Here is a 13,987-nt window from a genome sequence, read left to right as displayed (position 1 = left end):
CCCGAAGGGTTAAAATTTAAAGGGGTTTATGTGGAGGGGGGAGGGAGGGAGAAAAGAGGACGGGGGATGGATGGTGAGGAGAGTGGAGGAGGGGAGTGGTCCATCGGAGGTGGAGGAAGAGGAGGATGCAGGGGGAGGCGAAGGGGATGGAGAAGTGGTGGGAGCATTAAAGGCCTCTTTCCCCCAGGTCCCAGAATGGGGTGCACGCCCTTGGATGGTGGTGGTAGGCGCTTTGCGCCCGCCCCCCAGGGAAGGAAGAGGATTAGTGTATTCTGGGGTTGGTTGTGTTGCCAGGATACAAGCCTGTATTCCCCGCACCCCCTCCCCAGTCACCTCGAAGCCCTAGCCCTGGAGACCTGGGAGCCTAGGCAGCAGTTGCAGAGACTGGGGACCCGCTCCCCGCTAGGCTGGCGGGAGGGGGAGGGGCTGGGGAGGGGCCATTTGATCTTAAGCCCTCCCCTTGCAGAAGCCAGTGGGCAGGGGAGGGCGCCCCCAGCTGGGGAGAGCATCTAGGGTGAATGAGGAAGTAGGGACTGCCGGAGGCTGAGCGGCAGAGGGCGGGGCTGGGGAGGGGCCGCGCTAACCCCCCTTCCCCTCCCACGCACCCCTTTGCTACGTCAGAAGCTCCCTGGCCAGCTCCGAGTCCTGTCGGTGGGGGCAGCAGGATGCTGGTGGAAGCAGAGGGGGCCGGCCGGGTGCCTCCGCAGCTGCTGGTGCAAGCCCCTCCGCCCCACCCCTCCCCATGCAGCCCTGGCAGTGCCTCCGGCGCTTTGCCCTGGCCTGGTGGGAGAGGACAGCGGAGGGCAGCGCCCGATCTTCCAGGGAGGAGGCTGGACCGAGGGACCCCGGGGGCCGAGGGGAGCCAGGTGAGCGAGAACTGGGAGTGTGCAAGGCGGAGAGCCTGGACTGCCAGGCCCTCTTCCCAAATACGAGGGAACCAGGAGGTCTTGCAGCCCCCAACTTTAGGAGAAGTGGGTTCCTGGCTGGAGCTTTTCAGAAGATGTTGGAGCTCCTGTTGTTTGGGGGAGGGGGAAGCAGATAAGGGCTGAGAGTCGGGGGTAGATGACCAGACTTCCAGGCTTGTGGGTCTGACTACTCCTTGGTGTTGGGTTTGAGCACTTTGGGGTGGGGATAGGATGCCTTCTTTCCAACTCTGGATATCTTGGTCTGGGTGACCTTGAGCCAACTACTTTGCTGTCGAACTCTGTGCCTCAGTTTCTCTCCTTCCCTTCCCTATCCTTCTTGCTGGTCTTAAAGAATTGGTGATGCATTTGATGGAGACTGTCACTGTGAAAATGTGGGGCTTTGTCATCATTGGTGGCAGCTGTGATGGTGGTGGTTTCTGGCGTGGTTGCGCATGTGTACATATGTGGGGGGCAGTTATGGTTTGCGTGTGAGGTCTTTTGCTGGTTTTAGTTGATGCTGGGCCCACTGTGGGCAAGTGTCAGGGTCCGGCATTCATACAGGAAGGAAGTATCCAGGCAAGCTGGGAGTTGTTGGGGCAGAGACTTAGCTGGTGGCCTAGTGTAGAAGCAAGGGATGGAGCATAAAAGGAGGGGGTTCCAAGAATAAGATTCCCCCCTCCACCCAGACTGCCGGGCACCCAGGCACCATTGGCAGCAAGTGCAAAGGCTTTGCCCTGGCTTCCTGCCACTGTGCCTTGGGGACAAGAGGGTCTTTGTCCAGTGCTCCCCCCACCCCTGCTCCTTCCGCCCTTACCATGTTGGCCAGTTCTCTGTGATGACCCTCAGGGCCGGGATGGAGATGCAGGTCCCCCATGTGCTCTGGAGATCTGGAAGAAGCAACTGTGGTCTCAGGCAGTGCTGAGTGGAGACGGGGAGCTCCTCTAGGGGAAGGGTCCCTGGGAATGAGCCATTGGGAGGTTTGATCTCACCACATGCTTTCTGCTAGCCGCCTTGCCTAACGCGGAGGGGATGGGGTCTGGGGTCTTCATGGCCTGAATCCTGCTGGGAATCCAGGGCTCCATGTTTCTTAAATATGTACAGGGCAGAGTTGGGTGCTGTGATGCAGAGCCCCGGATGATCTCTCTCTTTCTCTCTCTCTGGCCAGGGACCCACCCTGGAAAAAAGGTTTAATTAGAACCATTGATTCCTTCTTTGGCTGTGAGCATCGATCTCACCGGTGTGGTCAGAGCTGGGGGTGATGGTGGCATGGCTGCCATCTGCCCAGTTCGAACCTTGGCTTTCTCTGACAAAACCCAAGCTTAGGACGGAGGAGGCTAGACTCTTTGAAGTACCAGATCTGTTTTAGCCCCCTCTCCACCCCAGGTTAGGTCTTGGGGAAAGAAGGGAGACGAGGTTGAGGATTTGACCTGAGGGAGCTGTGTTTGGGGGTTGAGGATCATCCTGAGTAGTGGGCCTGGGGCTCGGGAATGGAGGGGCAGCTTGGTTGGAAGGGAGACAGGAGGCCATTGGGTGGGCAGGCAGAGAGTTCAGGAGAAGGATCTGGAGCTTGTCATTAAAGCTTTGCTTTCGAGGAATCCCAAGCACTTATCTCCTCCAAGCCCTGGCAAGGAGATCCGATTTCTTCCTTAGTTTGTGTCTTCGAGGCCCAGAGAGGGACAGAGACCGTCTCAGAGGCCCAGTGGGCCTGGGTCTAGCCTTTGAGCCTGGCTGCCTGACCGAGTGGCCCCTGCCTAGGCACAGAGAACGGAGGGTGAGGCTCCAGGCAGCCTCCGATCTGGTCTCCGGGTTTGGTGGGCTGTGGGGGACAGATTGTGCCCCTGCCCCAAGCCCCAGCTGCCCGTCGTGGGTGGGCTGGTGCAGGTGCAGGCTTCAATGAGCCACTCAGATGCTCTTTGAAGAATCCCTTGTTGGCTTCCTAGGGCCCATTCGAGCAAAGATAATAAAAATCTGGCCGTCAGCGGGTTTGAGGGCCGCACTGGCTTCCCCTTCTTTCATTCCCAGCTCTGAAAAGCAGAGATGAAGGCTTTGGATTTGGCTGGGAAGCAGCGCTTGCCTGCCCCGAGGGAGGGAGGGAAGGAGAGCGGGAGGCGGCCGCTGATTTCCTGGCAGCCGGGGGATTTGCTGGGGAGGCGGGCAGAGGGGCAGGGACCTGGTCCCCTGCTCTTGCCAGGCAGCCTCGGGCCTCGATGGGGCTCCTGTGCCCCTCACCCAGGCTCCAGCCTGGTCCTTCAGTTGCAGAGGCTGGGAGCCCCCGTTCGGCTCCCCTGCTCCCACATTCCCCCCTCTGCTCCTCAGACCCCCCACTTTCTTCCCCCTGGTGCCCCCCATCCCTGCCCCTCCATTCTTCTCCCTCTGACCTTCCCGCTGTCTCTCCTCTTCGTCTCCCCCTTCTGCTCCTTAGTCTCCCCTTTTCCGTCTGTCTGGCCCCTCATACCTGTCTCTCTTCTTTCCTTAGCATCTGTCCTGCTTTCTAGGACTGTCTGGAAGGTTAAGAAGCCAAGTTGGTTGGAGGGAGGGAAGGAGCTGCAGCCACGGAAGGGACCAGCCTGAGTTGACTCTTATGGTCTGTCAGGTGTCATAGTCGTCAGAGTCCAGGCGGAAGGGGGCCTCTGAGCACTTAGAGATGTGTGTGTAGTGAGGGCGCCATCCCCCTCCCCGCACACAGCGGGCACCTTGCCCTGACATTGGGCTTCAGACACTCAAGTTCTCCTGCCGCCTTCTACTGCTTGGCTGCCGGAAACCAATGCCTCCGGCCTCTGGCCCCTCCACACCTCTGGTCGCCTGCTGTCCCAGGCATCATCGCCGCCCTTGCCCATGGTTCCCCCACACCCACTACCCAGGCTCACAGGGGGAAGGGAAGGGTCCAAGGGAACCCCTGCAGGCCCTGTGACCCCTTCACCGTCTTGTAAGCCCCCCCACATGGAAGACAAGACTGGCATGGAAGGAGCCTTGGACTGAGTAAAGAGACCTCGTTAGGATCCTGCCTCAGCGCCCAAACGTCCGAGTGACCTTGAGCAAGTCCCTTCCTGGCAAGGGCCTCTGTGCTCACCTGTGAAATGAGGGGGCACAGGCTGGCTCCTCTCCAAGGTCTCTTCTGACATTCCACCGTTGTTGTGTCTCTCTTCTGGGTGATTTGCATATGCTTTGCATATATCAGTGATGCCTGCTTGAAGGGGGAGGGTGCCGCCCACGGGGACCAGAGTCCCACCCACCACTCCAATTCCCCTTGCCCATTGGCCCAGGCTGTCACTGCTGGAATCTCCCAGAGGGATGGAAGCCGGGTGAGGCCTGAGAATTCCCTGGGGAGGTGGCTCCTGTGCTCCAGCCATCCTAGAGGCAGGATGGGAGGATAGCCCTAGTGGAGGGGACCCCTACCCTCATCGCTCCAGCTCCAGAAAGTCCAAACAGTGAAACCAAGTGGGTGTGAATTCACTACAGTTGCCTGCGGCTACCACAGGGTGTGTGAAACCCCACTGAGCCTGGCAGAGGGGTCAGGGTCTGAGCACCTCTAGATGCCAGGAGCTTAGCTAGGTGTAAGAGGTGTAAGAGTCCCTCCTCTGGCTTCAGCTGCCAGACAGGCAGCTTCACAGTCCAGGACACGTCGTGCCGTCTTGTGCCCTGCCCACTTCTGCACAGGCCCCTGGGCTCTGGGTACATGTGGGTTGGAACTTGGACCTGAGAGATGGTCACTGAGAACAGGATCATTGCATGTCTGGGCCCTGCCTGGCCAGCACACCACAGGTGAGGCATGGTGCTCCCTGCAGGGGGTCATAGGGAGGGAGAAACTGCTGCCCTCAGTTCTGCACCCACTCCGTCTACCCCGACTGATCTCAGGGGCCTTCTCCCCTGCCACCTGGTATGTGCTCTGTGTCTGGCACAGGGCAGTGCGCTGCATCCCAGCCCCCAACCTGCCTTTCACCCCCATAATACTCATCACATGGGGCAAGACGGGGGTAAAGTTTGGCAGCCAGGGGAAGATAAGGTGGGCCACTGAGTAAGGTGAGGATTTCTGAAGACAGGAGCAAAAATCCCCTCCACTGCCATGGTGGACGGGGCCGGAGGAGACACAGCAAGAGGGATCAAGGTTAGATCTAGTCTCAGGGAGGAACTGACCCGGGGGGCAGTTTAGTTTCTGACCACGGAGTTGTTGTGAAACTTAAATGAAATAATAGATGGAAATGTCCAGCACAGTGCCTGACACGTGATAAACAGTCAATAAATGGTATGGGGAGGGAATGGATGTCTCCGAGCCCAGAGGAGACCCTCCCCTAACCCTGAGATGCAGGAGTTTGCAGGAGGTGAAGAGTCAGAAGGACAATTCCCAGAAGAGCTGTTTCTCCCACACTCAGGCGGCTGCTTCCCCACCGCAGCCCTCGTGCCCCACGCACCCGCTGGGCTCAGGGCCCAGCCACCCTGGGATACCCTGCCCTCATCCTCTGCTGCAGGTGGGCAGACAGAAGGGTTTGGAGGCGGGGAATCCTGTTCTTCTCCCCCTCCCCCGTTCTTGCACAGGACAGCTTGAGAGGAAACAGGCCCACGCTGCAGCAGGAGAAATCGAGGTTAGATGGGAAGGAAGCCTCCAGGTGCATGAAGGGTGGCTGCTCCCAGGTGGTGTTTTTGCATCTCTTACCTCAATGATAGGTGTCTGTGAGCGCAAGTAAGCTAGCGTTGTACCTAGGGGCAGGGGACTGGTTGGCGTGAGCTTTGAGATGACCTTTGGGCTATCGGAAGGAACTTGGTAGATCCAGTTTAATCTCTTGTGGCTGTGATGGTTGGCAGAGTGCAGGGGGCCCTGATGAAGAGGAGTTCAGGGCTGCTGGGGAAGAGGAGGTTACATCAAAGTCCGTCTTTGATCCCCCAGGGCAGAGAAGTCAAGGGCAGGGTAAAGAGCAAGCGTTGGACTGGTGTCAGGTTGCCTGCCTCCCCTACTGCTGTGTGACATTAGGCAAGTTAGTTGCCCCCTCTGGTTTCCAGTGTCCTCGGTGTGAGGAAAGGGTGGAACTAGAGAATCTCTCAAGTCCCTTCCAGCTGTCGCAGGTTCTACCCACCTCCTCTCTCCTGAGGTAATATATGCCTCGCCACACAGACGGTGGGAATAATACTTCCCAGCTCCAGCTAAACCAGGAAAAATGGAGATTTGGCCCAAGAGAACACTGGAGCTTTTGTGCGCCTGCATACGCCTTACCAACAGTCCCTCCTGCTCCGAAGGCACATCTTGCCTAAATCCGTCCTCTCAGCCCAGAAGATGGATAAGCGAGAGGCTATAGGATTCAGCTACCGTCTGTTTTCCTCCCACCCCAGAAAAAAAGGGCTTTGCAGCACTCCGTTCCAACCAGGGACTATAATCCAGTCCATCTTTTCTTCTGCGGAGGCACTGCCAGCTCGTGGCTCATCTCCCCCACAACCTTTTCCTGGTTCCTGGTAGCCTCAGCCACCTGGCCCAGTTGCCTGCATATCCCGGAATGGAGTAGCATTGAGACTGGGAAGGAGCTGGGTTTTCACACGCCTCCCTTCCTCACTTCTGCCAACCCTCCTCATCCCAGCACCCTGGTCTCTTTTCCACCCCAGTCACCGAGCATGCTGGAGACCCCAGACCCAGGGACCCACAGGGGCCCCTCAGATCCAGAGACCCCCACAGAGTGGCCCTAAGCTGGAGATGCTTGTGCAGAGCCTATAGGAGGCAGAGAGGGTGTGTGTGTCCTGTTGGCTCCTTCCAGCCCAGGGGGGCTGATAACTGCAGACACAGCAGGCGTCTGTGGCGTCACCCCAGGCACCAGCAGCTGCCTCATTGAGGAAGAATTAACGATCCCAGTTCTTTGGGAAGGCATTCCACGGCTCATTGAAGCCCTTGCAGATACACCCGGGCCTCTATGCCTCCTCTCCGGGGCTGTCCCCGGCCTAGTCCATCCCCTCCCAGTGGCCAGGCTGGCCTGGTGAGTCCCCATTCTGGTCCCAGCCTTCTTCTAAGCTGAAAGTTGGGACTCTGAGGGAAAGCCAGGGCTGTTTGGACTGACAGCGACTCTCGCTCTGCTGCCGCTGACTTTTTAGGCTCTCTCTCCCTAGCGCGGGTGCTTGGGGGGGATTTCTGGATGTTCAAATGAGAAGAGACCTTTGAGGGGCTTCCTGGAGCCTCTTCTGTGACGGAGGCGGGAGAGTAGGAAAGGGGCTCCCAGAGGGGCAGAAGTCACTTAAAGATGAAGCTTGGGAGAAGCCCCTTCTCCTGAACCCAGCAGCTCCTCCCCCACCCCTGATCCCTGGTCCATTTGCAGCCTTAGGTTAAAATGACCTGCTTCCCACTCCTAGGATGAGGCAGAAAGAAACCGAAGTGAAGCCTTCTTCTCCACTTATTGTCCGTAAAAAATAATTTAGGCTGGAGCACGGGATGGAAAGAGGTTAGACTTCAGGCAGGACTTCCCAGCGGGCACGGAATGGGAGCCAGCCAAAGGCTGGGGAGGATGGATGGGAAGCAGTTCAGCTCAGGGGTCAAGAGCTCAGGCTCTGGAGTTGGACAGATCCGGGCAGGCATCCCAGCCCTGTGACTCACTCGCTGTGTGGTTTGGGGCAAGTCACTTCACATCTCTGAAGCTCAGTTTCCTCATCTGTAAATTGGGGCTGATAACCGTGGTTCCCTCACAAGGTGGGTACCAGGATTAAATGAGGTAATTTAGGCGGAGCTCCCGGCACATTGTGAACGTCTTCACTAAATAGTAACGTCTTTGTCTTCATCCTCCTCCTCACTGTCCAGTTGAATGAACGAACGGGTGGCTGTTCTCCCAGGAAAAAGAGACACACGTGAGCAAGCCTCTTATCTAAAACCCAGATTCTCACCCCAGCCGGTCTGGGGCTGGGCCCCTGGAGCTGCCACTTAAGGCTGGTGGTGAGCGGGGAGCTGGGCCTCTTGAGCCTTCATGCCCCCACCTGGTGCCCCCCTGTCCACCTGCCCTTCTGTGCCCCACCCCCACCCCACCGCTTTGTCCAGGAAGCCCTCTGGGGCTACATATGTTAGTGAACATTCTTGATTTCTTCCCCCAGTCAATGTCCCAACATCTGGGTACGACAGCTGCTTCTCCCCAGGATGCCTGTGTCTTGGGTAATCGGTGGGAAAATTGGAAACATCAGATTGGCAGGGGGCTCTGAGGATGCTTGCAGCCAGACGTGATGTGGGTGTGGATGGGTCCGAGACAGCCAGTGAGGGCTGGGCCCGAGAGGGTGCCCGGCCCACAGTGTCTCCGTGCAGGAAGGGTCCTAATGCCGCGCGCCCCAGGATGAAAGGCCGCAGACAGGCGCTGGGGCACGAGGGAGGTGGAGTACAGTGAGAAGGACTTCCTGCAGAGTGAGAGCAAGGCAGCATGACGGACACCTGAGGGGGCCCCTGCCCTGGCCGTTTGAGGAGTGGGTGCGCGGGGGTCAGGAGCTGGGCACGGGGCCTCGGGCAAGCCCCTATCACAGCAAGAGTGTGTGTGCGCGTGTCGGGTGTGAAGTACCCCTGTTTCCTCTGTTGTGGGCAGAGAAGGGGGGCCTTCCTCAGGGTTAGGGGGTGAGTGGAGCAGATGGGGGTCTCTTGGGCTGGGAGGGGGTGGTCAGCAGAGCCATGAAGGCAGGCCCCTCTGACTCTGATCCCACCAGCCTTCCAGAATGAGGCGACCCTGGCTGGGGGAGGCAGATGGGGGTCTTGTGTGGACCCCAGTAAAGAGCCTGCCCCCGTTTCTGGGAGGAGAACCAGGCCTGGCTTGCTGGCTGTCTATCCTGGGAACCCCACTCTGGGGACCCCCTTGTTTTCTGTGTTGTCCTGCTGTCTGTCCTCCTGTCTGTCTCCCACCCGTGTCTCTGCCCCTTCAGCCCCTGCTCTTCCTCCGACACCCAGTGTCCGTCCTGCCTGCCCCCCAGCCCTCAGTGACCCCCCAAAGGGACAACTCCTAATGCTCTGCGTTGCTCCGTCCCCGTCCCCTCCTCCCCCGAGGCCCAAGGCCCCGGCCGGGCCCAGCCCGCTTTGGGAGCCCGGCCCCGGCCTCTTCCTCTCCTCCAGCTCCGGGCGTTCGTTCACGACTTTCCTCCTTTCCTGTCCCTCACCCAGGGCTCCAGCGTGCAGCAGGAGGGAAGCCTCCAGGACTCTGTTCCCTCTGTTTAAAGTCTCCAGGTTGGTAAGCCAGGAGGGGGGCCTCTCCCCACCATCCTGCCACCCACTGCTCCCTAGCTGGTGCCTCTCCCCAGCCTTGGGGGCCAGAAACGGGGGAGGGGGCTATCCCTGGGGGGCCCAGGCCTTTGCCAGGGGAGGGGGCAGCAGAGACCTGACTCTGGGGAGGGCACCTTGCCTGGCCGAGAATGTGTCCATGTGTGCACGTGTGTGCATGTGAGTCAGTGTGCGCGAACAAACACGTGTGCATGTATATGTGTGTGCTGGCTGTAAAGCTCCTGGAGTGGGGCTGGGGAGGGAGGAGGAGGCGGGAGCCCTCTGTCGAGGGGCCGAGACGGCCTGGGGAGACGGGGTCAGGAGCAAGGGACCCTTCTTATCAGGGGCAGCCCATGTTCTAGCGTTGGCCAGAGGGGGGCGATGGGAGAAGATGGGACCACATCGACCTCAGGACAGCTTTGTTTAGCCTATAGGCACTTGTAACCCTGTGATCGCACTTCATTTATTCAATCGTTCATTGATTCATCCATCCATTCCTTCCTTCTTTCATTCAATACAGATTTATTGAACACCTTCTCTGTGCCAGGCACTGGTCTAGGCTCAGAGGCTAACAGTGACCGAGACAGCGAAGTTTCTTTCATTGCTTATGTGGTGAGCAGATAGAGGTTAAGGGGTTGGCTGAATTCACTGGCTGTGGGGCCTGGGGCTGTGGCCTGGCTGGCTGTCTGGAAAGAGCTGTGACCCTCCGTCCACTGATGCCCCATCCGCCCCTGCTCCCCCTGCTGGCAGCTGCTCTGCACTTCATGTCCCTGTAGAGTGTCCCCTGACCCAGTGGCACTCCTCTCCTATAGTGTGTCCCTGCCAAGCAGGGAGTGACTGAGGTCCCAAGTCCCCATGACCCTGGGGACTGTGGGCAGCATTGTTGGGCCAGAGCTGGGGCCACTTCAAGAGGGCCTCTGGGAACCCCCCCCTCTCACTTCCATGCCCAGGACCAGCAGCCTGGAGCACTGGACTTGAGACTCAGTCTGATCCGGGTTCAAAGGCTCACATAAGCCATGTCCTAGCTGTGTGGCCTTGGACAAGCCACTCTCCCTCTCTGAGCCTCAATGTCCTTGCCTGTAAAATGGCAGCCTTGTTGAGAAGCATACAGGAAAAGCAGCAGCAGCTGGACCAGAGCCCAGCCCACAGCAGGAGATGCCCAACTGCTGGTTCCCTTTCTGCGCCTCCCCCAGCCCCTCCCTGGGCCTGGGCAGGCTGTGCCCTGGGTACTGTCTGTGTGCTGCCCCTGACCGCCCTTGGGAGAGGGGCTGCAGAGTCCCTGCCTTGGCTGTTTGCAGGCTCTGCATCCTCCAGCCCTTCTCCAGCTCTCTGGAGGATGCTTCGGCCCCAATCCGGGCGGGCAGATGGGGGAGGCAGCCTTCCTTGCCACTGGGGCTGCCGACGCCTTGATGGCTTTTTAATAACTGCTCGGAGACAATCTGTAGAGTGCTGGTTTGTCTGCCTCTTAATTAAAATTACCATTTTCCTAAAAGAGCAACGATGCCGCTCTCCTCCCTCCCCCCCACCCCCCGCCCTGCCTCGGCTGCTGCCAGGAGAAGGCAGGAGTGACTTGAAACTGCAGACTTTCCCCTCGACCCCGGTCCTGGTCACACAGGCCACCCCCCTTCCCCACACAAATGGCAGAGGGGCCGAGGCTCAGGGGCAGGGAACCAGGGAGGGGGCCTGAATGCCCTCCTCTTTCACTTAACCCTCTTCTGGAATACTCCCAGAGGCAGGGAGCTCAGTCCTTTCCCAGACTTACTTTATTTTACATCCGTAAAGAGCTAGAGTGGGGCTGTGTTCCTCTCCATGGGGCCAGGGAAGTGACTCAGTGACTCAGTTGGGACAGCAGATGCTGCTTGTGAGGCAAGGGAACATGGTCTTATCGTAGCTCCACCAACAAGACCCACCTAGGAAATGTTCTGGAGGAGAGGGAGGCGCTGCAGCCTGGGGCCCGGAGGTCCAGCACTAGGAAGGACCCCTTGAGATGCCTGTGTCTCCATCAGCTCCCAGTGGCCCTCCCCTTTCCCTCTGTGACCCTCTTCCAGGAACACCCTGCCTTTGTCACCTCCCACTTCTGCCCCTCCTTGAAGTGCCCCTCCCTGACCACCTCTGGGCTCGCCCCCTGAGCTCCCAAGGCTCTGTCAGATCTCTCGTGGCATCGGTTCTGGACATAACTGAGCCTACTAGTTCACGTCTGCTTTGGGGGCAGCAAGCTCAGTGCTCTCAGGGGTTGGCAATGAGTGAAGCGGTGGATGAGGACAACAGGGAATGGTGAGGACTGCGCTGAGGGGTAGAGTGTCTGTGTTCCTTAAAGGCGTTAAAGTTCAAAGAAACAAAACAAAGCACCACCAGCTAAACAAAATGCCTGTGCCCCAGTGTGGCCCCAGCGTGGTCTTTTTTTTTTTTTGCGGTCCGCGGGCCTCTCACCGTTGTGGCCTCTCCCGTGGCGGAGCACAGGCTCCGGACGCGCAGGCTCAGCGGCCATGGCTCACGGGCCCAGCCGCTCCACGGCATGTGGGATCTTCCCGGACCGGGGCACGAACCCGTGTCCCCTGCATCGGCAGGCGGACTCTCAACCACTGCGCCACCAGGGAAGCGCCCCCAGCGTGGTCTTTGCTAAACTGCGGTTCATTTATCTCGGCATCCTCATATTGCCCAGTGCATAGTAGGTGTGTACTCATTGTTTGTTGAGTGAATACGTGATCATCCATATGTTAGGCACTGTGCTAGATACTTTACATATTTATTTCTCTTCCCAAGGTAAGCACTATTTTCCCCATTTTGCCATTAGAGAGACTGACATCCAGAAAAGTAAAACGACTTGTTCAAAGTCACACTTATGGGAAGGGGCATTTTTTGATTTGAGTCTTGGCGTGCTGTGTCCTTCTTGCTCTGTTTGGTCTTGGCGTGCCTGTGTGTGACACAGGGCATATGCATTCAGTACCGGGCCTGGCTAACAGGGAGTACTGGTGTGGCTAGTGGCCACCTTGCTGACATGCGCTGTGCACCTGTGGGGAGGTAGGGTTGAAGGAAGTGAGGGCTGCAGAGGCGGCGAGGGAGCAGACGCCCCTCACCCCAGCACACCCCTCCTCCATCAGCTTCCGGTCCCATCCCAGCCGCCTGGGGGTGGCGGCGTGGTGACAGGTGCCGAGCTGCCGAGATGACAGCGCTGCTGATTCCCCCATAATTACTGTCTGATGAGATGCCAGAATTAGCCACCATGCGAGCACGGGCTGCAGATACGGGGCAGGGTGCTGGGAAGCAGCTGGGGGTAAGGGAGCCTCTCCTTCCAGTCCTGGGGCCCTCTGGCAGTAGGGCAGAGTTTGATGAGGAGGAAGTAGGTTAACAAGAAGGAAGCACTGTGTGGTTAATATGCATCAGATGTTATCGTGTGGGCTGTGGTTTTCCAGTCCTCAGAGTGACTGGACATACCCCTGAGATGGCTGGCTTCCAGACAGGTTATCAAGGGCCTCAGGCCACTAAGCAGAGAATGATGGGCAGAGTAGGCGGCCCACTCAGACTCCTGGGCAAACGCTTTGGTGCTTGTAGCTGGGTTATGCCTGGCTGGGGCTGTCAAGGGCATAGTTGCTAGGAAGGGGCTAAGACCCAGAGCAGACTCCTGGAATCACATTAGCATGGCCAGGCAGCAGAAGGCAGAGGGAAGTGCCTAGAAGGAGCCGGCAGGTTGAGCTACCCTTGCCAGGAGAGTCATCCATCCCAGGCAGGAGGAGACAAGTTGGCCCTGAGGCCCGAGGTCAGGGGAGGCCTGAGAGTTAAGAGCAGGAGGTAAGGAAGGTACGTTCTGGTCCCAGAGCAGGGCTGAGTGTGCCCTGGCATTTGCTTCCCCTGGCACACGTGCTGGGGGCAGGAGGAGGGCTGGTGAGAGCAGAAGCAGAGAGGGGTCATCTGGGCTGCTCAGACCTTATCTGGACCATTGGAGCAGTTTTGAAGGCCACCAGCTAAAAGCGGTGGTGACAACATGGGGCTGACCCAACAGAGGGCAGTGCACATGGCCCAGGGCTGAAGCCAGGCCACAGAAGGAAGGACTTGAGGAGAGAAGATTCGGGTTCAGGAGCCTTCATTCTGCCCTGAAGGGAGAAGTAATCATGCCCTGCCCCTGCACCCCTCTGAGGGCCATGGGCACAGACTCTGGCTCTTTTTTTTTTTTTTTTTTTTTTTCTTTTTGCGGTATGCGGGCCTCTCACTGCTGTGGCCTCTCCCGTTGCGGAGCACAGGCTCCGGATGCGCAGGCCCAGCGGCCATGGCTCACGGGCCCAGCTGCTCCGCGGCATATGGGATCCTCCCAGACCGGGGCACGAACCCGTATCCCCTGCATCGGCAGGCGGACTCTCAACCACTGCGCCACCAGGGAGGCCCGACTCTGGCTCTTTTTAAGGGAGGAGGAGGTGCCTTAGAGGTAATGAGCTGTCTGTTTCTGGAGGAATCCAAGTCCTGGCTGGATGGCGTTCCTGAAATAGGACTTGCAGTTCTGTGTCGGCACAGCCTGTGGCAGGGGTTGGGAGGCCTCAGTACCAACCTACGGTATGAGGACAGGACTGTGGAAAGGCAGGGCCCCCTTCCCAGCCTGGGCTTCTGTGGCCCCGGGGCAGTTCTGCTCCCTGCCCCTCCTTCTCTCTCAGCCACGCCCTGGGGAAGGGTCCCCACTCTTCCGGTGTGAGGTCCCCCCAGAAAGGATGGGCTTGAGGGTCTCTGCGCTCCTCTGGGGAGGGGCCTGTTCGAGTGCTCCCTCCTTAGGGAGTTGGACAGACTGAGGGGACATGAGGGGACATGAGGGGCCATGAGGGGACATGAGGGGCTCTGGCCCAGTGGCTCAGACGAAGACTCAGGGATGCCCTGGTGGCAGAATCAGCGTCTTCCTCAGGGGTAG

General features: G+C 58.7%; 1 protein-coding gene across 2 annotated transcripts in view; it reads left to right on the top strand.

Moving 5' to 3' along the window:
* Nucleotides 1-742: 742 nt before the first annotated feature.
* Nucleotides 743-13,987, top strand: part of SRCIN1 (SRC kinase signaling inhibitor 1) — a gene marked incomplete at its 5' end in the record, with an annotated part of 66,903 nt that continues 53,658 nt past the window's right edge. The window contains 2 exons of one of the 2 annotated variants that reach the window (XM_082604372.1): nt 743-866; nt 9,001-9,063. In XM_082604372.1, the coding sequence (XP_082460498.1) occupies nt 743-866; nt 9,001-9,063 (187 nt within the window). The remainder of the gene's footprint in view (nt 867-9,000; nt 9,064-13,987) is intronic. The other variant, XM_082604373.1, reaches the window with a different exon arrangement.

This window comes from Mesoplodon mirus (assembly GCF_964341445.2).
Source record: "Mesoplodon mirus genome assembly, chromosome: 18".
Classification (NCBI taxonomy): domain Eukaryota; kingdom Metazoa; phylum Chordata; class Mammalia; order Artiodactyla; family Ziphiidae; genus Mesoplodon; species Mesoplodon mirus.
This window is presented reverse-complemented; position numbering and strand designations above follow the sequence as displayed.